This window comes from Gavialis gangeticus, unplaced genomic scaffold (genome assembly GCF_001723915.1).
Source record: "Gavialis gangeticus isolate Ggan-Ray unplaced genomic scaffold, GavGan_comp1, whole genome shotgun sequence".
NCBI lineage: Eukaryota > Metazoa > Chordata > Crocodylia > Gavialidae > Gavialis > Gavialis gangeticus.
In genome coordinates, this window is record NW_017729004.1 from 11,337,901 (window position 1) to 11,363,472 (window position 25,572).

Sequence of the window (25,572 nt, forward strand, 5' to 3'; positions counted from 1 at the left end):
ATTCAACATTCTTGATAATGTGTTGTGGGGTGTCTGAGTCCTCACCTTACAAACTTGGGCATCAGCACTTGGGTACCCCAAACTGGAGGTTGTTTTGAAAATTGTCATCAGCATCTTATCCCAGGTCATGTAGCAGTGTCGACACCAGTAGTCACCAGGTCCTCTCTTCTGAGCAAGGGTGCATGTGATCTCTGATGCTGCCATGCAAAGGCAATGTCCCCTGCCTATTTTTTTCAGGTAAAAGGTGATTAATACATTACACGCTGTGTCTGTGAAACGTAAAACAATCATGCAAGAGGGTTGAACAGCACAGGTCCCGATGAAAAATTATCTTCTTGCCACTCCCATGTACTTCTGTGGAGTGTGCTTTGTGTTTAAACATTAATTCCCACCCATATGAAAGGGGATTGCAGGACAGTCCAGCCACAGACCAAGCTCAAGATGACAGACACTGCAGAAGTTTTAAAAGCTGCTGGTGACTGTGGGCGGTTTCAGATATGGTTAGTGGTGCTGATTTCTCTTGCATGCCCTAGCCTTTCTTTCCACCTGTTTAGCCAGATTTTCATGGTTCAGCGTGTGCCTCATCACTGTGATACAAGTTGGATCCTGGAAATTAATCCAAACCTGACCAAGGAGGAGCAGTTGAATTTAACTATTCCTCGCAACACGCAAGGCTCGTATGAGGAATGTTACATGTATACTCCAGTGGACTGGGATCTCGACTCCATCCGGCGCTACGGGCTGAATTCCACAGAGAAGTGCCGAGATGGCTGGGTGTACTTTTCCTCTGAAGAAACGCTCGTAACTAAGGTTTGCAACCTTCTTTTGTCCCTCCTAAAACCTGACTGCTTCAGTACAGTAGCACTAATGTTGACTGAAGTCCACCAACTTCTGTAGATAGAGCAAGTTAGGAGTTGTTAAATGGGACTGGAGCTAAGGTAGACGCGGTGTAACGTAGTGCTCCTAAGAATTATATCTTTATGCAATGCATGGGGCCTTGCATAACTGAAGCATAATATAGTCATTGAGTCTAGCATCCTTGGAGACAGGATCAAGTACATACTTGCAGCTGATGGATGATGGTATAGCTTAGGGATTGCCAACCTCCAGCCTGCAGGCCAGATCCAGCCCATGGAGCTATTTGATCTGGCCCACAGGCATGGGACAGTGGCAGCATTCAGCAGCAGTCATTCTCCCATGCTACTGTGAAGAGACTCGGTGGCAGTGGCCAGTGCTGCTGTGGAGGGGGGCTGTTGGGAGTGCCTGGCAGGGCGTGCACTGTGGCGGTGACTTGTCACCTCTTGCCATGAGTCCTGGCAGCTAAGGAGGACAAGACCTTGGTGGTGGGCCATAGTCCAACCAGGGCCTGAGCATGTTCTCAGTGCATCCTGTGGTCATAAGCTAAGCTACATGGGAGGTTTGGCTTGTAATGTGCTTCTCCTGCTTGCATCATTTCAACCCAATCAGCTGAACCTTGAACTTTTCAACAAGCAACTTGGTGCCGAGCCACGGTCATCATTCTCATGTTGGCTGCAACCTGTAGTATTTTCTCTGGCAGCTAATGTTGAGCTCAGTTGTTCAGGGTCACCCAGCAGTAGAGAGGGGGTGTGCTAGGGTTTATAAAATGTAAAGGTCCAATTTTTTATCTTTTTCTTCACAACTTGGTAGGTTTTTCCTTCTCCTTTCTCCTCCCTAGTGGTAGAAAGAAGGATGGGGGTTACTGAGGAGGGCTTATACAAGGAGGAAAAGTGCAAGTCTGTAAAACATTCACTACATCCAGGCTTTGACACTCATTTTCCAAGGGGCAGGGTCCATGTTTAACCTTGCAAGTAAACCACTTGCTGCAGCTTCAATGGGAGAGGTGGTATGTAATACCTCTGAGGTCCCCTGTACACTGTCATCTGGAGTTTGTCACTCTTTTGTGTTCTTTTCCTGTGCTTTAGAACAGCTGAGGTATCTCTTACCCTTACCAGTAACTCTTAGGCTTAATTTCTTGGGAAGCAGTGGTGAGCTGTTTGCGGTAAAATCACTTGGCCTGTGATTTCCCTCCCCTTTGTGGACCCTGAAGTGAGCAGACAAGATCCTAAACCCCCACCGGCAATGTATTGCTAAAAGGCAGTTAATGCAGCAGGAGTGGGCGAGTAGAGTCCCTCTAGCTGGAGGTATTGCACGTGGCCGAAGAAACTCAGCTGGTGTGTGATGCAGGGCTGAGACGGAGGGGTGGGGGAAAGAAACTGAATCATTTGTACTTGCAAAGAGGGTATTATAGAGCTCAGTGCCACACTTAGGGCACATCTACATGTGCAAATAAGTGTGACTAAATTTAATGCACATTAAGCTAATGTGCATTAAGCGATTTTTGGCAGGTGTCTACACGTGCAAGGACTTGGAGATAAAGTTAGTCCCAAGTCCTTCCAGTCCTGCCACATGCCCTTGTGGCCATCGGGGGGAACTCCAGCCTCCAGCCACATGGCTGCCAGCACTTGGGACTAACTTTAGTCCTAAATTGAAGCCATGTGCAACAGCCAGGCAGAAGCTCTGGGGTTGGGCTCAGGCTGGGCAGACCCGGCACTAAAGTTAGTGTTGGGCCACATCTACATGTGTGCTAATGCACTTTAACTACCTGCATTTGCAGGTATCAAATTTAGGTGCAATTAGCCTAAGTTAATGTGCATTAAGGGCGCACACATGTGGATGTGTGTCTGTAATGCACCTTAGCTTAGGTTAATGAGTATTAATGCATCTCATGTAGACATGCCCTTAGTCATTTTTCAGTGCATGCCCTCACTTGCCCTCTTAGGCCCGTCCCCAGCAGAAGACCCAGAAATAAAGACCTCCCCTGGCTGGATAATGATTGGAAAGTGTTTTAATTTGTGCAAATAAAATCCTTTATACCCTTCCCCTCTTTCTTCAGAAAGAGATTTTCATAGCTGCTCTGGGGCTTTAGCACTGTTTTCTATTCAGATCTACCCAAGACACATCTCTTACCTGTCTCTCAGAGCTCAGGTTATCTACCAGACAGGGTGGACTCATGACCACAGCATCTGATCACTTCATGACCTTTCATGGTTTGGCCTCCTAACACCTGAGAAGTAGGATAGTTCTCTCTGTTTTGAAGATGGGAACTGAGACCCTAAGAGTTGAAGGGTCTAATGTTTAAAAGTATTTAGACCTAACTTCTAAAGCAATTAATGATAGGGACTCAAATATGAGGGTCTGGGCTTAAACCTGTGTCTCCCAAGTCCCCTAGATTAAGTCGCTCTTACTTCATCATTAACAACCAGTGCTCCCTGACAGGCATCTGCTTTGCCCTTAAAAGACTTTTGAAATCAGGAAAAGGTAAACACTTGTTGCCTGGCATTATTGTCTGTGGGGACATTGCAGAACCCTTAGGGATGAATGCAGGTAGGGACTTCTGAAAGTACTTAGGCAGGTTACAAAGTACTTCCTTGCAGACTAAAATGTGCTGCTGATGAGGTTGACAGGAGAACACTCCCTGAAATTTTTCTTCTTCTCTTAGCTGATTATTTTTCTGAGCAATCCTTGCACTTTAATATTAATTTTACACCATGGGACCAACACAGCCATATGCCATAGTGCAGCCTGGCTCAAGGGAAAGCCACCGTGGCAGACTTTTCAGCATTTTTAAAAGCTATCAGAGATTTAGGGTGATTTTAAAAAATGGCTAGTGCTGCTCTTCTGCCTCCTAGCTTTTTTAATGACATTCCCCATCTTTTGCCAAGTGTCCATGGTGATAAATGTGCCTCATCACTGTAACATGAGCTAGATCCAACCCAACCCTGACACAAGAAGAGCAGACTCTCCTTTGGGATGCTCATGCCCGTGGACTGGGATGTTGACTCCATCCTAGAATATGGGCTGAATGCTATGGAGAAGTGCTGAGGTGGCTGGATTTATCCTGCAGATCAAAATCCAACCCTGCAGACTGAGGTGTGGAACGAAATTTGGACTCTACTTTTACCGCTGAGAAAGATCACTCTCTGATATGAAGAGGGTGTGCATTGGGGGTTGTCTACCTGGGAAAGTTCTACTGCCTTGTAAATCATTTTACAGCAATGCTAACTTCTTTCCTTTGATTTAGCTTCATTCGGTTGTTTATTTCTGATTTTAGCTGACGAGATGCAAGTAGTTGGGAATAGACCAGGCCAGTAGTGTAATGTTGCATGGGTGAGTGGAGCACGTGCCCCAGGCACCTCTTAAGGGTTGTGGGGGAGCACTAGAAGGACAGGAAAAGAGGTGCCTTGCCCTCCTGTCCCTCTCTCCACTTGTGCTTTCCGGCTGCAGGGAGCCGACAATGTGTCATAGAGTACAAGGCAGTCTGCGAATCACACTTTTGTAGAGTGGCAGTGGAGTTTGCTGCTGCTGGGGGCAGAATTAACCCCATTTTTTCCTGCCAACATCAACATTTTTCTTTTGCCCTCCCAGCACGGACTTTACTGCTGCAGGGGGAGACTTTCACCCCATGGCTTTTTTTTTGCTGCCAAACACCACTGCTGCCCTAGAAAACTACAATTGCCAGAGCACCTTGCACTTTGTGACATACATTGCCTGGCAGCTGCTTGCTGCTGCTCTTGCACATGGGCCCAGGCGGTATGGGGCTGGGGCAGGAGAGGGGAAGGGTGAGAGAGGACAGCCTCAGGTGTATCCTTCCCACATTATATGTCTGGACCAGCCCTCTGCTTGCAGAGTAAGAGCAGCCGGGTAGAGACATGCAAGGTTATACCGATAGTTTGAGCTCAGGCTTAGGTTGGGGGAGAGATGAGTCTATATTCTTCTATATCACAGCTCTTCTCTTGCCCTTGGGTGAGGCATTTAGCTTCTCTGTTCTTCATTTTCCCACCTGTAAAACAGGTAAAACAGCTCTGTCCTACCCTATAGCCGTGGTGTGAAGATAATTACATTACTGACTGTGAAGCGCTCAGCTGCTTCTGGTAAGAGAGGCTTTATAAAGACCTCCGAGAGGTGGAAAGGAGCCAGTTCCAGTTTTCCAGCCTGCATCCTGACCTTGTCCAAGCACAGTGAGGATAAGGTTGTGTGTTCACATGCCCATGATTTCTGTGACAGAACCTGTGTTTTCTAAGGCTTTTCATAAACAGTCAAGGGTTTTGTTGCTCCTCGTCTCCATGCAGGGATGTGTTTGGAAATGAAAGGCGATTTCTCAAACCACATCATTGAGGGAAGTACCAACGGGCTTTAACAAAACGAGAGGCACCAGCCACAGCCTTTCTGAAAATTGTCCTGATATTTTTTTATGGCTTTTGTCATCGTTCATATGCTTTCTTGTACGCTCATGATGTCCATAGTAGATCTACAGCACTTTTCTAACAGGAAATGCATGTAATAATAGTTAGAAAAATGTTCGTGGTTCCCCCCACACCCTTTTCCAGTTAAAATCTGGAATGTGCCTTGCTGGCAAACAAGCAGCCTTTAAAGATGGTTGAAGAATGAAAATATAACTTGAGAGAAGATCCAGTTGGGAGGAGTCTTGTTCTGACTCTTATTGTATCTCTCATGCTTATCTGAGACTCTTGGATGTAGAAAGCAGGCAAGCATACCCTGAGAACTGCTTGTCTTGGGATGTTTTGGTACCTATTTTTGACCCAAACCAGAAACTACAATTACATACAGGGTTAAATACCGAAAGCTCCTTCATTAATGGAAAGCTTCCCATCCTCACACTTATTACCAACTAATAAAGCAGGCTGGAAAATGGTTTTGTGAACAGTGTTGAAGTATTTCCATTTTGCAGAGCTGGAAATGGTTCCTAGTCTCTTCAGCATTTTCTCCAATACCATTCCAAGTCCATTGTCTGTGCAAATGTCAGTTTATTCAAAGCGTCGTGTTGCATAAGAAACAGCTGCTTTGTGCAAAACACTTGATAATTTGGCAGGAAGTCCAATTTCAGGAGGGGGGAGGCCATATTTTGTTGGAAAGGGGCATGTGCAAAAGAATTAAAACCCTGTTGATTCATTTGCCTGTCTGCAAACAAGCTTCTTTTTTTCACTTGTGCTTTTTATCATAACTGCAAACTTTCTGGACTCACTGGTGAGGGTTTGCCGTGGAAGACATGTCTCATTAACAAAGTCTCCACTGGTGACTGGTTGAGGAAGTTCCCAGCACAAGGAATTCTGGTTCTGACTGCACACCCATTGAAGTCGATGACAAGGAAGGTTTCGACTAAGTCTGGGGCTGTGGATGAGCCTACTTGGGTGCATCTACATGTGTGCTTTCCTGCAGAGTTGATTAATTAGCTCCACAGTAGAGCATCACTGTCTACACATAAGGTGCTATTAGACCTCAGTAAACTAATTAACGCTGCCCTAGGATAGCACTGCCTGACACAAGTACTATCCTACAGCTGAGTACTTACATGCGCTCAAACGCACATGTAGCCAGTGACCGGGGCTGAGTGCAGCATGAGGTGCTACAATGCGGGGCTAGCTGGCAGGCAGCCCCTGCATTTGTAGACCCTTGGGCATTTATGCACATTTTTTTTCCCCCCCCCGTGATGCGCTGGAGATCTGCCGCTTCAGGGCAGCCTTGATTAATCGAGTCTGCTCCGCACGCGAGCTGAGGTGAACGGTGCTGTGCCGCGTGCAGTTGTATCAGCGTGCAGGTAATAGCCCCGGCGTGATTTTGAACTAAAGTACCTCTGAGATGTTTTAGTTCAAAAGTGCGCCGCCACCATTTTCTCAGCACTGACATGTATTTCAGAGCTTATACAACGGCATGCGTTGCAGCACTGGGTGCTTTTAAAGTGCCCAGCGCTGCAGCACTTGCATGTGTAAAAATACCCCTTGTGCCCTAACCAGCCCCTCGGGAGCGCACTGAGCTGGGGTAAAGCAGCGCCGGGTTGGCAGGCTGACCCCCAGGCCCCCCTGCCATGAACTGTGCCGGAGTTTATTCAGGCACATTTAATAGCACAAGTTGATGTGCCCCTTGTGTCTAATGATGACCTTCTCCATGCTGTTGTGCCTCCTAGCACTGACTGATGATAGCAAAGTCCAACTTGCCTTCCCCTTTGTGATGCTCCTCAGGGCAGGGACCAATCTGAAACTTTGCCCTTTATTCCTTCCGTGTAAAATCTTCTTTTTCTTCCGGTCCATTTATGGCATCTGATGAAGTAGACTGGTGCCTATAAAAGCTCATGCCTCTCCATTAGTCCCTGCCTTTTTCCTGACTTCAGACTTTTTGATAAAGTGCAGTTGTTGGGCCCGTCGTGGTCCTCTATAGAGAGTGCCACCGGTTTTGTTCTTTGTGAATTGTAAATCAGGATTATGGATTCTAACGCAGTGTCTGAACTGGACTCCGCAAAGCCCTCCGGAGCACCCTGTGAATTGCTACCGACATTTTACATACTCTTCTAGGTACCTCTAAATGGCCACCTACAGATCCCCTTTCCTGCTCTAATTCAGCTTTTCATTATAAGAGGTTTTCAAAGAATGAAGATTCACCCACCACCGTTAGGAAGTCCCAGGATTGGGATCACACACATCTGGCTTGAACTACAGGCAACTCCCACTTAGCGCTGTTTTGCTTAGCGCTATTTCGCTTGTTCTACGTCGCTACCCGATTCCTCGTAGCGCGCGGCGAGTTTCGTTATAATGCTTGCGGTCGCCATCTTGGTTTTTCAAAAACTTTTGGTTTTGCTTGCCATTATCTCCACTTAACGCTCTGTTTTTTGGGAACCAATTAAGAGCGCTAAGTGGGGGTTGCCTGTAGTCTATTATGAGTGGGGCCATTCCTTTTCTTAGAAGTCTTTGTATACAAAGGCTTTCATTAGCCATGGAGTGTGTTAGATTTTGTCTCCTTCTGCATCCTTTTATTGAGATTTCTGTCTGAAAAGTCTTGTTGATTGCTGTCAATGTAGACCATATGTTACGATACCTTTTATGTTTAAGGATGTTGTTACAGATGCAAGTGCACCCACCGGCTCAATTGATGGGCTAATGTTTCTATAAATAATGATATAATTAAGCCCTCTTAGCCCCAGCTAAGAGAAATAAGAAAGAAAGAAATATTCATACAGTAAGAAATATGCATACGTGTTCATTACTCCTAGACTACTGGGAAAAAGAGTTGAAAGTCATTTGAGAGTGAGAGTGGCCATGGGTGATAGGTCACAGTGAGGCTACTTAGATGTCATAGATGTACTTGGGCATGTGATGTATGAAGGAAAGAATAAAGAAGCAAAACGTGATGAGCTACAAAGAGTGACTCATTCCACATTGGCCTGAAGGGAGAGGACCAGTCAATAAGGACACGCAGCGTCAGGGTATCGGGATGAATTTTTGGAGCCTCAGTATCAGGAAAAGCCTCCTGACAGTGAACTCCTTTAGACAGCGGGGTGGTTTCATGGGATATATGGGGTCTGCCCTGGGAGGAAGACCTCTGACCAGTACTATCTGCAAACACATTTGAGACTGGAGTAACCCTTGTCTACTGGCAGCCACCAACGCCAGGTGGTTTGGATGTGGAGGCCAGTTTACCTAGCTTGCCCTTTCTCTCTAGGAATATTTGTGCTGTCGGCAGGTCATGAATTCAGCCATCGATAAAAAGTCCTTTGAAATGTGTTTCTTTCCTTCAGTTTGACCTGGTGTGCGACAGAAAAGAGCAAACGGACATCGCCCAATCCATTTTCATGCTGGGACTTCTCATTGGGGCTTTCATCTTTGGTTCATTAAGTGACAGGTAAGGAACATGGGACGATGGACTTGTGCAAGGCCAACGGCATAAGCCTGCTTGGGGAGCGTTGTACGGGGGCTGGGATGGTCGCAGGACGGAGGCAGCAGGCAGCATCCTCAGGACGCCGGAGCCCCAGGTGAAGCACGGTGTAAACCCAGGCACCTGACTCGGACCTCCGCGTGGCTGCTCATAATGAAACCTGGTCAAATATGGCGGTGGAGATATGTCTGTGGAGAACGTTGACAGTGAAAAGAAAATTTCCAAGGAAATGTTTTATATGGTGGGGAGAAGGGAGATGGGATGGCAATCTGGAAAGATTTCAGATGGAAATGTAAGCGACTGGATTTAATAATGCTGCCGTGATCCCTCGTGGCAGCTGCAGTTGGAGGGCCCCGTGCCTCCTCTTTGCTATTTGAGGCCAGGCTCCCTGGTTAGACCACATCTCCCTTGACCCACTGTTGAGGAGGTGAAACGCCCTGCGGCTGGGCAGCTTGGTAAGAAAACAACAGTGGATTATTGATCCACTCCGGAAGGCAATAATGAAGTATATCCAGAATTTCTGGTTTGGGCCAAAATTGGCTGGTGCTTAGGCATGTGCCTGCTGTCTGGTCTTATATTTAGAGTGTAAGATCTTTGGAGAAGCGACTGTCTCTGTGTTGCACTGACCCGGGGTCCCTAGGTCATGACAGGAGCTCCTCCAGGCTACAACAATAGTAGGGAAAGCCCTGGGTAATGGCCCATGCTGCTTTGGCCCTTTGTTGTGCATTAATATGGAGCTGTGAAACTTGATGTCGTTGTTATTTATTGCTTGTGGATCACTTCACACAATAAAAATTAGCCCCTGGAGCAAACTGCTGTGGCCCCAGAGTTTGACCTCTTTCTTTCTACCCCCAGCATTGGTCGTCGGCCCACAACACTGGTTTGCTTGCTCATACAAGGAGTGTTTGGCATCGGAACAGCCTTTGCGCCAAATTTCTATGTCTATGTGGCCTTGAGATGGGCTATCGGCGCTTCTGTGTCAGGAGTTGCCATCGGCACTCTCGCCTTAGGTAAGATCCCTTTGCTCTTAGGAGGTTTAGCTCCCCGCAATGCATGGCCTTATGGAAAGCAATGGAAGAGGCTCCATGGAGAAAAATTCAATGCCATTATTTCCTATTGAGTGAATGTCTCAGAGTAAAATGGTCTTTATGTACCTTTTCTCTGGAAAAGCCCTGTGATTTTTCATCTGTGTGGTGTTCCTTACTGGTGGCTCACAAAGGCTATTTAACCAAGCCTTGTGGTAAGAGGGAAAAGTAGGGGATTATTACACCCACTTTACAGATGAGTGAGTTGAGGCTGAGATATTCAAAGACAATAAGGGATCTTTGGTGCTCTACAAGAGTGTAATGGGACTGGATTTTCTAGGAAGTGCTGGGCGCTCACCCGATGAAAATCGGACCCTTTCAAGGTGCCTCCAGCTGAGCATCTGAATGCCCCAGACCACAGGCTCATTTTGAAAGCCTCAGACAGTGTGACGCGGCTTGGCCGGTTGATGCAGCAAAATTGATTAGGGGACTGGGAAGCATCACTTTTGAGGAAAGGCCAAAAGACCTAGGGGTATTTAGTCTGGAAAAGAGAAGACTGAGGGTGGATTGATAACAGTCCTCAAATACTTTATATAGGTGATATAAAGATTATAGAGAGGATGGAGGAGAGCTTTTCTTTGAGGCCATAAGGGACAGGACTAGGAAGAATGGCCCCAAGCTGCAGCAGGGGAAATTTAGGCTGGCGATTAGGAAGGACTTGCTGAGTGTGAGGGTGGTCAGGCTACATAGAGAAGTTCTGAAATCTCCATTCCTGGAAATTTTTAAGCAGGTTGAACCCACACTTGGCTGGGATGGTTTAGTCAGGGATGATCCTGCCTTGAGCAAGGGGCCTTGTGACGTCTCTTCCAGCCCTACTTCCCTGTGCTCCTATGACATGACAGCTCGAACCCCAGATTCCTGACGGCTAATTCTGTGTTTTCTCCCGCAAGACCACTGTCCTCACAAAAAAGCTGACCTCACTCAGAATAGCAGAGAAGTCTTTTCAACAGCCCTGACTGAATCTGTATTAACATTTCTAGCCACTGAATGGGTTGGCATCTCCTATCGGCCACATGCGGTGATAATTTCCCACTGCTGGTTTGCCTTTGGACAGATGACTTTGGCTGGCTTGGCTTATGGCATTCACAACTGGAGGATGCTGCAGATTGCTGGGTCTGCTCCCGTGTTTGCTCTTTTCTTCTACGTATGGTAAGTGTGGATATGACAGTGCTCCTTCTGGGCACAGCAGTGCCGTGTGTGGGAAGGGGCTATATGTGTGCTCCAGAGTGGATTCGTCCCCTTGTGAAAGACTTGAGTTTCCCAGGAAAGACCTGGCAGTGTTAAAGCTTCTGCATAGTTGAGGGAAGCTTCTGGGTGCTCAAGATCCTCAGTATCTGGAAAGGCTTCTATTTGGGTGCTTAAATGTGGATGTTGGAGCCTAAATTTTGTCCCTTGTTACTGTATTAACACTTCTCTTGAACCAGAGCAACCCACAAATACCCACCAAGCTATGCATATCTCCATTCCCACACGCTCAACATCAGAGCTCCGACAGCAGCATGGACAACATCAAATTGATGAAGTCAAGTGTGTTACACGAAGGTTGGTAACCAAGAGCCTGTGTGGGTTGAGACCAGGCTTCCTGGTTGGGCCGCAACTCCCCTGACCCCTCGTGGTCTCCATTCACACATATATGCCATCAGAGGTCCTGCACTAGCATGGAAGATATCAAATAGATGAAGTCAAGTGTGTAATAAGAAGGCTGATAACCAAGAACCAAGATCTCATATGCCTCCTAGGGTCTTTCCTGAATCTGCTCGATGGCTCATGGCAAAAGGGAAGATAAAGGACGCGAAAAAACTGTTTCAAAAGGCAGCAGTTATGAATAAACGTACCATCCCACCAGAACTGCTTGATGAGGTAATGGGCACTCGGGGGTTAATCATTCCTGGGTCAGAGTCCTGAGCCCCACGTTGTGCACCATTTTCTGGCTCTGGATTTAGGACCCAGATGCCTTGTTCCAGGCAAGGACCCACGCTTAGACTGACCACAACCTTTCCATTCGCTAATAGGCAAATTTATTGATACACAGTGATAACGGTTGCTGAGGCCGCCCCCCTCCCTCCCAGTGGGTTGGATGAGATGGGCTGGGGGCATGCGCTCTGTCCACGGTGCACTTGCAGACCGCTCCTGGGTGGAGGGAGCCAGGCAGTACCCTTTGTTACTCTCAAGTCTGCTTCTATATTCTCCTTCCCTCCTGATGACTCCCCATCCATGGCTGTCACTGGTTGGTCTCTCTGTGCTGTCCTCACACTGCCCAAATCCTGCGTTGCCAGCACAGTCCAAGCCCATCACGTGCACACCTTTCCCAAAACAGGAATCCTAGGCCCCCCTTTTTGGCCTGGCGAGCTGGTGCCACCTCATCTCATGTTAGGGAACAGTGTGGTACATGCCCCAGTTTCCCAGGCTGTGTGTGTATCCAGTGGCCTTGCTGTGTCAGCCTGCTTCAAAGGCTGTGTGAAACTGCATGCGTGTGACCCAGGCTTTCAAAAATCAGTTAACCCCTGCTGCTCATCCCGAACCATTTTAGCGCATATACACATACCTATTCTTGTAAGCCAATTCCCCAAAAGCAAACCTTTAAATCCCGTTCTTAAGCTATCGGGTATCAGCCTTGAATAATGTTTAAAACATGCTTTGTGCTGCACACAAGCTGTGCTGCAGCATGGATCATCTGATTATTCATTGCTATGGACATCACAAAACATTTTCCTTGGTAGAAAGCGCTGAAAGAGTATCTAATGCTCCTGTGATGTGCTCCAGAAGCTGCTCTCAGAAGCCCTGGTAGTCGCCAAACCCTCCTACTTCATAACAGTGAACAGCTCAGTTTATTCTGTCCCTTTGGGCAGTGGAAGTTTTTCCACTGACTTCCTAAAGAGTGAGATTGGGTTGGTGGGGTCTGTTCTGTACATTGACCTTCTTGTTTTGGGAATTTTGAAGCTGGCCCCTGAAAAGGAGTCCAAGTCTGGAAATATTCTGGATGTCTTCAGGAAGCGGCATCTGAGAAAAGTCACTTTAATTATGTCAAGTGCTTGGTAAGTTGTCCAGATCTTACTACATTTTATATCAACTACTTAAAAATAAAAAATGCAGGGATTGTGCATCTGTGCTTATACCCCCATAGTGGCTGGCACAGTTTAATCAGGGATGATCCTGCCTTGAGCAGGGGGCTGGATTAAATGACTTTATGAGGTGTCCTCCAGCCCTACTTTCCTATGGTTAATATCTGGGTTCTCCTTGCTTCCTAAGAAATTGGTGAGCAAATGTACTACATGTGGAGATTAAAGCACGTGTCTTTTAAAAGGAATATCCAGGAAGGCTGGCGGTACGGTTTTTGCACTGGATGGGGGCTAAAACAACTCGGGTTCGGTTTCCAGCTCTGCCAAAAACTCCCCATGTTGCATTTACCCAAGTCACTTTGGGTATGTCCATATGCTCTTCAGAGGTATCTGAGCTGGGTTGGGTACTGGACGCAGTATCACTGTCAGGACTCCACCTGCTCCTAAGTGAGGAGGATTACCTGAGCCATGCTCCAGCCTGGTTAGAGGCAGCTTAATGATGCCTGCGGGGCGCTACATTGTGCTGTGGAAACAGTCTTCATCTCTCTCTGTCTTAGTTTCCCATCTATGAAGTGGGGAGAGTAACTGTCTCTTACAGGTGCCTTGAGGAGTGTTACTGTCAGGCTGATCTGGTGGTGATTCAGACGGTTGCCTGTTGAACCAACAGCACCATCTCCGGCACTGCCTGATTTCCCTTAGCAGCCTCCCCTGAGCCCTTTCCTGACTGTTTTTAACCCTCCTCATCTCTCTGATCCCAGCCTGCTGGCCAATTAAGAGTGGCTAATTAATTGCTGCTACAGATGTGGTTAGGGATTGCTTCTCCTCCCCATGGAACAAGCTAACAACCCTCCTGGAGATAAACCTGCTCTGCTCTGCTTGGCTTGCAGGTTTGTGAACAGCCTTGTGTACTATGGAGTGAGCCTCAATGTAGGGAATTTTGGCCTGGACATCTACCTGACGCAGCTCGTGTTTGGGGCTGTCGAGATACCAGCTCGCTTCAGCTGCATCTACCTGCTGCAGTGGTTTGGGAGGAAGAAATCCCAGAGCGGCTGCCTGCTGCTGGGTGGGGTCATGTGCTTGATCATCACCGGCATCCCGAAAGGTACAGGGCCTTCCACATTACCTCCCACCCTGCCTGCCCGGTATGTGCCATGCTCAAGCCCCAGACACTTGGCTTTACGTTCCAGCTCGTTTCCACCCATAGCTGAGCTGAACGGGGACTTCCCTCAGCCCCTTACTCCAGACGTCAGCGGCCTGTTCTGGGGACAAATGGACAAGTGGTTTCATTCCAGACGGACTGAATTTCCTTAGTGCTGCTTTCTTCTTAATTACCTTCCTGGCCCTTTAAAACCCATCTGGCCTTCCGAAGGGCTCCCCTGAGCAGCCCTGCCTTCCTCGGCTGCTTTCTTGCCTGGCAAAAGGGGTGTTTTAGAGGGCCAGCCTCCTCTTTTTTGTGCCTTTCCCTTTTGTTTTTCATCTCCCTCCTCACTGTCTCTGCCGCCTCCTTTCTGAAGTGCTGGCAGGGGGCTCAGTATCCTGTAGAAGTCTGGCTGAAGAGATTAAAAAAAAAATGCTCCTTAAATATATTTCTAGACCAGCAGTTTTCTAAAGAGGGAGGCATGTAGGAGTGACTTGTGTTTGTTTCATCTAGACTTGCACCCTAGGGCTAAGTACAGACGGTCAAAAAAACTGAGGCTTAATTGATTAAGTCTTTGCAGGTTAGTCTAAGCTACAGAGATTAAACTGAGAAAAAACTGGGCACACAATTACTTTTGATTCGGGGAATGCAGCCACATGCCTGCAGTGGCTCAGGCCAGAAGCCGGGGGGCACTATAGCACACCTCTCTGACAGCCAGCATGAGCTGTGTGTTTGCTTCCTCTTCCTGCTGCCCCCAAGGTCTGTGGGATTTGCAGTCCAGAATCACAGCAGCAGGACTCTCCAGGGTTGCTCATCATTTCCTCTTCCTGCTTCCAGGTACCTCTTGGATTTGTAGTCCACAGTTGCAGCTGGCAGTAAGTTTTAGTAAGTTTAGCAACAGGGCAGCTTTGTACTTGGGGTAAGGTGGGTTTAACCCCCACTCCCTCACCCCAGACTCCAGCTGGGGTTTTCCTGGGGGGCAGTCCCTGCCCCACCCCCAACACTTTTCTGCTGGAACAGGCAGCACAGCCCAGCCCAAGGCTGGAAAGCATACTGGGATGCCGGGGGATTCTGCTTTAATTTGAACCAGGAAGTGGTCTGGGACAGAAGCTTCATAAACTGATTTGACCCAAATGAGTTAAGTCTGATACTACATTTAACCAAGTTTATCTTAAACCAGTTTCAGCCATTTGAAACCGGTTTATCTGCACTGAGCTTCTGTTCTGTTACAGATTTAAGCCAGTTTCTTATGACTTAAACCACTTTGTGTAACTTCTGTCCCTAGTCTATAGGAGCAGTCGCAAAGACTTGCCTGTTGGACCGTGGCTAGGTAGATGAGATGAGAACAGGGAGTCAGCCTGAAGAGCCATTGGATCCATCCCATGAAGCTGGGGGGCTTTGGCTGTGTTTGGCAGCCAGGAGCTTCATCTATGTCATGGTCAGGTGGCAGGGAGAAGTGTGGCAGCAATGGCACTGAGTCCCACTGCTGGCCCACATCAGACTCGAGCAGGGTTTTTCCAGCCTGCCACCTGAAAACATTTTCGACTAGTGGATTCAAACATCTGAAAAGCCCTGTATTAATTAGGCAAAGGGGATGTTGTGAACAGGACTGTCGGAGTCACCTCTGGTAGTGTTGTACGCAGCTTATACTGCAAGTCCATTGGAGCAGGTGGCTTAGTTGTCCTTTACCTCTTGCAAAACTCTGTCATAAGCCTTATGAGCTAATTCCAGCTCCATCGCAACACCACCAAAGTCATCTGCTGGTGAAACTCCCTGGACTTCCCCTGGGCAAGTCACTCTTTGGGTATAACTGATCATAACTGATCTTGAGCAAAACCCGCAGGGGACAGCACTGATTGATCAGCTAATAAAGGTTGGTCTTTAATTGGAAGCGGGGTAGAACAGTGCTGGAAACTGTGGAGATTCCCCAAGTCTGGTTTTACTCTGACAGGTCACTGTGTAAAATAGATGCTTTCTTACTCGAGGGATGTGCTCCCCGCCTGCTTTCCAAGTTGTGTCCTCTGCCTTCGTTGTCAGCAATAAGATTTCTGTCCTGGTAGCTCCCTTGACCCATGGCAGCTGGAGGGCCAGAAGCAGGACTTTAATGCGTCTCATGCATCACCAACAGACTTGCAGGCTTTTCATCAGATTAAGCCCTTCGTTGCACAGGGGTCACCAAGGGCATCTTCAATCACTGGTTATAATGGTTAACACAACAGCATCCAGCTTGGCAGACAGAAACCAAAGGGACAATGTAGCGCTGGCTATTAGGGGGAAAGGCCTTTGTGCTGGGAATGTGTTTGATCTCAAAATTAATGAAGCAGGAAGAACATGAAGTCTTGAGGGTGGCTTTCCAGGGAAGAACTGACTGCCCTCTGAAAGGGGTCAAGGTGATGCCCAGGGGAGGTGAGGCTTTTGTGGAGCTCCCAGTGTACACTTATTGGGCTGTGATAAATAATTTTGCTGTCTGGGTAATGAGACTCCTATTTCCATACACTTCTTCGAACACCATCTCTTTCTGCCCCCAGATTTGCCGGTGGTGACCACGACGCTGGCTGTCATTGGGAAGTTTTCCATTGCAGCCTCTTTTTCTGTCTCTTACGTGTATTCTGCAGAGCTGTTTCCCACTGTGGTCAGGTGAGACAAGAGAGGATCTTTTGACTTGCTCTGGTGCCCTCCCTCAGGTGACTGGGCTGAATGTGAGGATGAGACTAAGTCTTTGTCGTCAGCGGGTGGGTGTTCTTCGTTTGTCTGTTTAGGGCAATTTTTAGGAAACTTCATGTTGGCTCAAAAAGTACAAAAAATAAGGTCATTCTGACATGATTGCAGAAGGTTTGGATGAAGCCCTTCTGGAAAAAAAGCATTGGCCCATCTCTTACGATTTAGCTCTATCAGAAAACTTCTGAGCCGCCACAGACCCTGAGCAGTAGTCTCATCTTTTCCCCACTGCTACGATGCACAGGTGTCAGCCTCCACTTTTATTCTAGGATCTGGTCGGTCAGCGTGTCTATAATTGCCAAGCTATGTGATAGCCTGCTCAGTGCAGGTCCTCAAGTAGCAAGAACAATGATTAGGCTTCGCTCGGCAGCCGACAAACCCTCAACATTAAGTTGTAAGATTTGGAGTAGAGGCCAAATGGCATGAAAGCCGTAGGATTGCATGATGTCTGGGTGGTCAACAGCAATGACACTGAGTTCCTTGAAAAACTTGCAGAATTTGGTTTGCTTGGAGGCTCATTAGTTTCCCTGGTGTGGACCAGGTCTTGACGGCTGGTGCGATGTGAGCGCTGATCCATTGCTAACCTAGAATCTGGTGGATGAATTTGAACCCCATAGTCAAGTGCTTTGGAGATGGGGGCTTTAGATGTACCCAGGTGGAGAGATACCGTCTGTGTTAATGTGGTGGAGTAATGGTTTTGGATTGAAGCAGTGTGTCAGATTGAGTGATCATGTCTGTCCTCTCCTGTCTGAGAGGCAGCACTTCTGGCCAGCCTGGGCACTCAGCTGGCTATTTAGCTCCAAAGGATTTTGTCATTAGTAAGTTGTCCTCCCCCTCTGCCCCCTAATTCTGTTCCTTAAAGTTAATGATTTTGGGAAACAGCTGCCTTTGGCCACTAATATCCCACAAGCTGTAGAGCAGAGCAAGGCTTGGGAGACAAAGCCATCAGCAGCCCGGCTAGTGCATCCTCCTCATTCCCTTCATGCCTTGTTCCCTTACCAGGCAGACCGGGGTAGGGCTGTGCTCAATGTCAGCCAGACTTGGTGGCATCATCTCCCCTCTGATTGGTCTCTTGGGCACCTACAACTCTGTGATCCCCATGGCAATATTTGGAGGCGCGCCGGTGATTGGGGGGATCCTCTGCTGCCTGCTTCCAGAGACGCGTGGGAAAGAGCTTCAGGACGGCACCGAGGAGCCCATGGAGAACCAGTGGTGGGTCCTTGCCGTGCGTCCGCAGTCGCTCCTGTCCCCCTCCTGCTTTGCCCTTCTGATAAATGGTGACCGCTTCCTTGCTTCCCTCTTCAGTGTCATTCAAGGCACGCCAAGGCCTGACGTGTACTGTGTGATGCACGAAGTGCATGGAGGTTCAGGACAATGCTAGGGGCTGTCGCATCCTAGGGGGCAGCTCAAAAGATATCAATGCTGGAAGAGTTGAGCTGTCTGGCTGTCGGGCTGAGGGAGGGAGTCCTTGCCAGGTAGAGGGAAGAAAGCAGAAGGGGCTGTAATAACATTTGGGGATGAAAAACGAGGCTGCTTTATGGGTGGGTCTAAAATTGTGAAAAGGGGCACGTTCGTCGTCCCGTATAAAACAACGCGGGTTTTTCTCCAGTTAAAAATGAGCCAGAAGCTTTACTAATATGCAAGGGGCCTACGGCTGTATTATTCAGTTTAAGATTGAAGCAAAAGCAAATATAAATTCATTGAAATGAATTGCAAACAAACTGCAGGGCTGGGAAGTAGGAGGTTCGTTACCAGGAGCAGCTAGCAGACAGCAGAATTGCAGAACAAAGAGTAGCTTGGCTGGTGCCACATCAAGACCATTAACACGGGGACAGGGCCATTCACAGCTGTGGATGAAGAGTTGAGAAGGAATCAGGCGATTCTCGTAAGCCACGAAGTCAAGTGACTTCTTCACTGCCACCTGATGAGAAACGCTGCCAGGAAGTTTATGTTAAACTTTGGGTGGAGCAAGAATCAAAGGTGGGTGCAAGTGCACCAGTGCACCCCCCTGATCCACACCTAGTCTCCTTCCATGGTCGCAAGGGGGTGGGAGAGCAGCACAGCGACTGTGAGAAAGTGTACAAGCCCTTGGTAGCCCTGGGAGAGGCAGCTTGTACTTCAAGTATGCTCTAAATCAAGGGGTCGTCTGCTGTATCTAACCCTATTTCTTTTCATTAGGTCCAGCGACAATGCTAGTCCTAATGGACCCCTCAGACAGAAAAAGGACAGGCAAGAGGTGGAAGGCACAAAGACCACGCGCTTCTAGAGGAAGCCCCGGCCATTGTCCGATCCAGAGGAATCAAAGACCAACCAGTGCTGTCGGGTGTGAGATCCACAAGGAGTCAGTTCATTAATTTTTTCCTTCTTCCTTCACTAGGTCTTGACCTCTTTTTTTCCCCATTTGTCTCCTCCAAGCCCCCTCTAGGGTTCCCTAATACACACTACACGTTGTCCCTTTTGTTCAGTGAGTATTGGACAGAACAGTCCGATCTGGAGAAAATAGAAGTTAATCACCTACGGGAAAAAAATCAGATGTTAGAGCCAAATACTTGAGTCTCCCCTTCCCTTCCCTCTCGTCCGTCAGCACCTACGCCGTCTCTGGAAACCTTTCCCAAGCATGAGACCTATTCAGTTGTGGAATAGCCTCGCAAAGCCAATGCCTTGCTTGCAATATGTATATCTGAACTGGATGGAGTAGAAGGAAACAACCAGGTGGATGCATGTTGCTAGATCATCTAGTAAGTCTTTTCATCTCTCATTCCTTCTCTTCTCCACCGGCGCATCAAAACCCTGCCCCTTTTATCTAGCTCCGACCTACCCGAGTAAGAAGAATCAAGCCAGAGGTTTGTTGTAGGAGCAGCAAGTGACGGGCCTAGTGGAAAGCAGAATTTCCTTTAGATGTCACTGGATCTGGCTGTTCAACTGAAAACTTTTGGAGATCCCTTGTGTGCAGGACGGTGCTGGAAAGAAGTGTTTCCCTTCACACAGCAATTTTTTTTCCTGCTCAAGATGCTCTGCCAGCATCAGGACCAGTTTAATTTGAATCTCCAAGGAAATCAATGAGCTGTTTGGAACTTGAGGTCCCAGGGGAGACCGTATCCCACTCGAGGGATGATCCGCTTGGATATTGTGTTGTTTGCTTGTTTGTACAATGCCCCTCACTGTTACAGGTGGGCTTGTGATTTATCCTCACAGTGAAGGAAAGCCGCTCCCCTCCCTACGCTGCACCTTCCCAGACTGCCTGGTCAGACCAGTCGCTTGCTCTGGGCGAAGCTTGGAGCAGAGGCAGCCCTCCTGTGCTTTGCTTGACCGCCTGCAGCTCGGTGCCAGTTGCACTGCCATTGCCTAACTCAAAGAAGACTCAATTTTGCTTCACCAGGACGCCCGGTGAAACCCCTGTTGGCAGTTTTCCCATGTGATGAGTTTTCTGCTTATTTTGTGGTTAAACTGAATCAGATGTGATGGAAAAGCATCAACATGGGGTTGCAGATTCAACCTCACCTGCTTCCTGGGACTGTGGCCTGCAAGGCATCCCTTGTGGCCAGTGAACTCTAGTGTACGGAGTCCACTGGTGGAGGGTGATGCCATGTTGCCATCTGTCAGGACACGTATGGATGAGTGCTCTCATGCCAGGTGTTGTCTGACCTCAAGGGCCCCCTTTTCCCTCAAGCCTTTGTGTAAGAGAATGAGGGAAAGGACTGGAACGTGTGCGGGCCCTGGAAGAGGGGAAATCATGGAGTAATTATGGACAATCTTGGACACCCGCTACCAGCTTCTTGGATTAAGCTTGTTTTATAAATAAAAATTATCCGAGTATGTTGGAATATCAATTGTTCTTCCATCTTACTGACAGTCTCTACATCATATCAATAGTATTTACCACTGTCAAGATGAGGATTGCAAATGGTGGGAGACATATGTGCACACGTCTGGCACATGCATGCTCGGTGGGAGAGTTGCACATGCTGGCTGTGTTTAATGGGGTTTGTGAATTTGGGAGCAGGGGCTGGGGTTGGCAGTTGTGTACTGGGAGCATGTTTCATGAGCACCACGTTAGGATTTGGAGCCTTCTGAGCTTTTCTGCAGTAGTTATAGGTTATCAGGCCCTCCCGGTGCTAGGTGCTGTACAAACAGGTAGGATAGAGCAGACAGACATAGGAAAAAAGGATGCAGAGAGAGAGGTGAAGGGACTTGCCCAAAGTCGCACGGAAAGGCTGTGGCAGACACTGTCGTTGGAGTCTCAGTTCAGCATCCTACTACCGCGGGGGGACTAGAGGTTGCTGCAGTCGCTCACTCTCACATGTCTCTATTGGTTTGATCTGGATGGGGATCCCATGAGCTTTACAGCTTGCTAGGGATTTGACTGGACCAGGAAGACCAGGGGAATGATGTTCTCTTGTGGTTTTACACACCACACCTAGGTGCTCAAGGGTGGAAAAGGGCTGGATGTGTTACCAAAGGTACAAAGGAGTTGATGACATTTCTTACGAGGCTGCACCCAGGGGCCCTGGAGATGTTTGCTGGGGCAGTGGGGGACTGTCCTGGGATCCTTCTCTCCAAAAGCACAGGGTGCAATCGGGGCTGGCTCTCTCATCTGAGGGGGAAGTCAAGTGTGTGTGCATGTCCACGGGGTGCATACTGTGGGGGAGAGCTTAGTAGGGCTGAAGAAGAAAGTCAAGGACGGGAACAGAGTGGAAATGCTGAGGTTTAGCTAGAAGGGCTGATGGGGGTTTGGGTTGTGCAGTGCCTGAGGTGTCGGGGATGGGCAGTTCACCTCCAGGAGGAAGCACGGCAAGTACTCTGGGAGGAAGGGCCTTCTGCCATGGAGCATTGCTGAATTATTACATGTGATGCCAAGTTGCTGCGTGACCCTTAAGCTCAGCTGGTGCCTAGGTATTCATGTGAGGGCTAACACACATGTGCATGTGAACACGAGCCCATTCAGTTAGCCCGAGCAGTTAAAGTGCAGCTCTTCAGGCAGGGCCATCTGGGAGATGATAAACCCTGGCAGTCCAGAAGGGCACACTCCCTGAGGGACCCACGCCAAGGTGCAGGCTACAAAGGCTCTGGCCAGCACCGAGGAAGGCTGCGGGGAGCACTGATTTAGCCAGGCCACCGGGTTTTCACTCCTGGGCTGGGTTATGGGCTGAGAACTTGGTGGTCCTCATAGCCCCTTCTTCTGAGGACGGAGGCTTATGAAGGTTGGGAAAAACTGGCAAATTGGGGCAACCATGAGGTTCACCATCAAAGCCTTTCCACAGCCAGGCTAGACTCCTTCTGAAGGGTCACTTGAACCTTGAAGGATGCTCCCAAGTGCTAGAGACACCTGTTCGTACCTCTCCCACCACCCATCTTCAGGGGTCCAGGGGCCTCCCCTATTCCTCGCCTGCACTGCCCCACCTTACAGCTGTCATATGACCCGACCCGAGACTCAGAAGGACCATGGGAGAAACTACCCTCATCGCTGCGGTCTCGAGCGCTCCCCTCTCTTCCGTGCCCTGGAGCGCCTCGGGTGACTGGGAAGAGCGGACTGCGTTGGGCAGCAGGCGATTCACTCTTTCAGAGCTGGAGGAAATCACTGCACTGACGCTGGGAAGTTGTCCAGGGGCTCCCAGCCAGGATGTCCCTTGAGCAGGGGCCTGAATGAGAAGCATCATTTGAGGTCCCTCTAGGCCTCTAGTTGGTCCTTCACACCTTTTGGATCCCTTCCAGTTTGTGATTACTTTGTCTAGAGGAAGGAAATAAGGTTTGTGGCCACCCTGGGTTGTACAGCAAAGTCTTTTTTTAATTTTTCCTATGGAGTAATGTTCACTGGGAATTTTCCAAAGCAGGAGAGGCAATTGGCACATGTTGAGTTTTCCTTTCTCCCTGATGAGTTCACAGATTTACCGTTTGCTGTGGTAAGGGGAGCAGCAAACAGTGCCTGGTACTACCTTGGAGAAGCATTATATACGGTCTGTTATAAAGTGACTAGAAATGAGCCCGACATCTGGGGGTGCTCAGGGTTTCTCCCTTGGTAAAAGTATTGAGGCACGTATTCCCGACCTGAACACCAACAGAGTTTTGGAGAGAAAGATCAACTGCAATTGAATTTAGGTCTCTTAAGTGCCAACCCCTTACTAACTATAAGACACGTGCACAGTAAAAGACTTCAGAAGGATAAGAAACTATTAGGCTAGGTTAACCTGAGCTGGTGAAATCATTCAAAGAGGATCAGTAAATAGATTTCTACAGGGCTGGACTGGCCCCTGGGTAGCTTTTCCAAGTACTTTTTTTTTTTTATGGATTTGGTCTTTTAAACTAGAAAGGCAGATTTTCCCTCTGTTATCAGTATTTCCTGCACAGTTTGACATGACTCACTTGCCTGCTCTCACTGTGGCAGGAAGGATGTTTCAACTATTAATCTCTTTACCTGTTGTCTCCTGTCAGAGGCATGTGTGCAAAGCCTGCAAACAGTGCCTATGCTTGGCTCCTAATCTCCTATGTACATCTGGACCTTTGTTAAGATTAGTAAAGGGGCGAAAAAGGTGGGACACATGCTTGTTGAATGAGCGTAATACAACATCACCTATACAGACAAGGGCGCGCATCTATTATTGCAGAATATCCAAGCAGGTAGCAGCCTTAGATTAATTTATTTTCTTAGAGCTTCCCATCTCAAGAGGGGAGCTATTTGCCCCATTGTAATGACTGGGAGCTTGTCACAGGACCAGGTATGTCTGTTGTGGAGCTGGGGACTAAACCAACATCTCCCAAGGGATAGGCTGGTGCCCCACGAAAAGTGCCTTCATCTTTTCTAGGGGTCCCTATTGGATTGGGCTGTTGGCCAAAAGCTGTTACTTTCCACATCTTCCTCTCCTTCCCCTGCCCAGGAACAGGGTAGTATTTCTCACGGTAGAGAACAGACACGGCTTTGATTGCAATAGATATGAACTATGAGGAGGATGCTTTATTCAGACACAGCCCTGTTTCTGACTCCCCTTTACTGCTGAGTAAAGCTATTACTCACCATCTCAGGTGCTTGCTTTCTATTTATGGTAGCTCTTGTGACTGCCTTCTCACTTTCATCCTTTAATGGGTACTTTCAAAGTTTCTATGCCCTGTGGATTAAGGGGCTGCATCCAGACGAGTGCAGACGTGTGGTATGTGGCGCCGCAGACCCGCCTGCCATGCCACACACTGTACCGGCAGGCGCTCCCTGCACCGCTATTTTGCAGCATGGGTGTGTTTTTTGACCCTGGGATCTCCTGGAGTAAAAAAAAACCCACAGCAAAAAAAACTGGAGTGGCGCATGGGGCAGCAGGGTGTGCTGCCCAAAAGTGGAGCCTGGCCAGCCAGAGCCACTCTCTGTGGCTGCAGCTCCCCGAGGCCCCCAGGTAAGGCTGCTGGGGCCAGCAAGCGTGGACACCAGAGCGCATGTGGCATGGGCCAAGTAGCAGTGGCACAAATGTCTTTGCTTGTCCCAGGAAGTCTAATGTTGGGCTTTGCCTATTACAAATCCAGAGAAAAAGAGAGATGAAAAGGACCTCAGGAGATCATCTAGCTCACCCCCTTGCTCAAGGCAGGATCATACCTGTCTAAACCATCCCAGACGTGCATAAACTTCCAGCGACAGAGACTCCATGCTCTCTCTAGGTTGCAAATCTTTGCTTGCCAGGGGTATGCTATTTATTTCCTCAACTTCATTGCTATCATCATTCTTGTGCTTAGGATAGTAACTATTCCCGGTGCTTTTGCAAACCTGGATTAGTTGATCTTTGCCATGAATCTTGAAGTTGAGGATGAAAAGTCACTGTCACTGTTAAACTAGTGATGCGTGTTGATTTTCAGTGCGGATCAAGGTTGGGTAGAGTTGTGCAAATCATGAGTCACTCTGGTGTAACAGTAAAACATAAGTGGAAAGGAGAAAGAAGCAAACTGAAGGGCTAGTTACACGTTTGTTAGAGCAGCTGTTTCTGTGAGAGGAAAGCTCATTTTATGGTCAGAGCTGTCTGCTGACTCCAGCGCTACCTTAAGCAAGTCATGGAGGAGGAGATCCACACTTGAGTCCTGCATTGGGTCAGGTACCTGCAGGTGACCTGCAAAGTGAGTAGGGTTTGGGTGAGAATGTGAACTACTTCACATTTTGCAGTTTGGGTGCGGGTCTGACGTTTTATTTTCGGGTTACAATCAGGTTGGAATGGAAACCTCACCACTGGCTGCTGACAGGTGTGAAAAGGTGACAGGTGGTGCAAGCAACTGCTCCGGACTCCTTTAAGAAGTGTTTGGATGCTTATCTTGCTGGGATCCTTTGACCCCAGCTGACTTCCAGCCCTTTGGGCGGGGGGCTGGACTCGATGATCTCCCGAGGTCCCTTCCAGCCCTAATGTCTATGAAATCTATGAAAAAAAAATGTGCTTTAGTGGAAGAAGCAGCATGAATGAGATCAAACATAGAAGGAAGCATGTCTGCCAAGGAGACCAAACAAAAGAAAGATCAGGGTGTGCCACCTCTGCAGCGCCAAAAAGCCCCACTGAAGTGCCCGATCTGTATGGACTCTGCAGAACCGGGACAAACTAACATGCTGCATCTTCCAGGAAAGCATGTGTTTTCCCCCCCCCGGTCTGTCAGCATTTGAACAGAATTTGGGTCAGGTCATGGGTTTGCCTAAAGCAGGTTGGGTCCACCTGTAGGTAAGAAGTTGTTGCTAATGCAAGTTGCAGGTTTGGGTCTGGTTGCATAATATCAGGCGTGGGTTAGAAATAGGCCTTTAAGATCAGACCTGTGCAGGCGTCTGATCCACACCCCCGTTCTGGTCCGTCCTGCTGGTGAATTGAGCAGAGCAGGG

At 48.3% G+C, this 25,572-nt stretch overlaps 1 protein-coding gene and 1 long non-coding RNA gene across 2 annotated transcripts in view; one reads left to right on the forward strand and one right to left on the reverse strand.

Annotated features, from left to right (window-relative positions):
* Nucleotides 1-413: 413 nt before the first annotated feature.
* Nucleotides 414-19,445, forward strand: LOC109291202 (solute carrier family 22 member 13-like). The gene is made up of 10 exons (XM_019508092.1): nucleotides 414-810; nucleotides 8,609-8,712; nucleotides 9,601-9,755; nucleotides 10,811-10,979; nucleotides 11,570-11,690; nucleotides 12,771-12,865; nucleotides 13,777-13,991; nucleotides 16,556-16,664; nucleotides 17,748-17,957; nucleotides 18,924-19,445. Exons 1-10 carry the CDS (start codon nucleotides 442-444, stop codon nucleotides 19,009-19,011), a joined length of 1,635 nt encoding a protein of 544 aa, XP_019363637.1. The 5' UTR covers nucleotides 414-441; the 3' UTR covers nucleotides 19,012-19,445.
* A 4,855-nt stretch (nucleotides 19,446-24,300) lies between these two features.
* Nucleotides 24,301-25,572, reverse strand: part of LOC109291204 — a 19,415-nt gene continuing 18,143 nt past the window's right edge. Inside the window, exon 3 of the long non-coding RNA XR_002095769.1 lies at nucleotides 24,301-24,450. This is a non-coding gene — a long non-coding RNA (uncharacterized LOC109291204). The remainder of the gene's footprint in view (nucleotides 24,451-25,572) is intronic.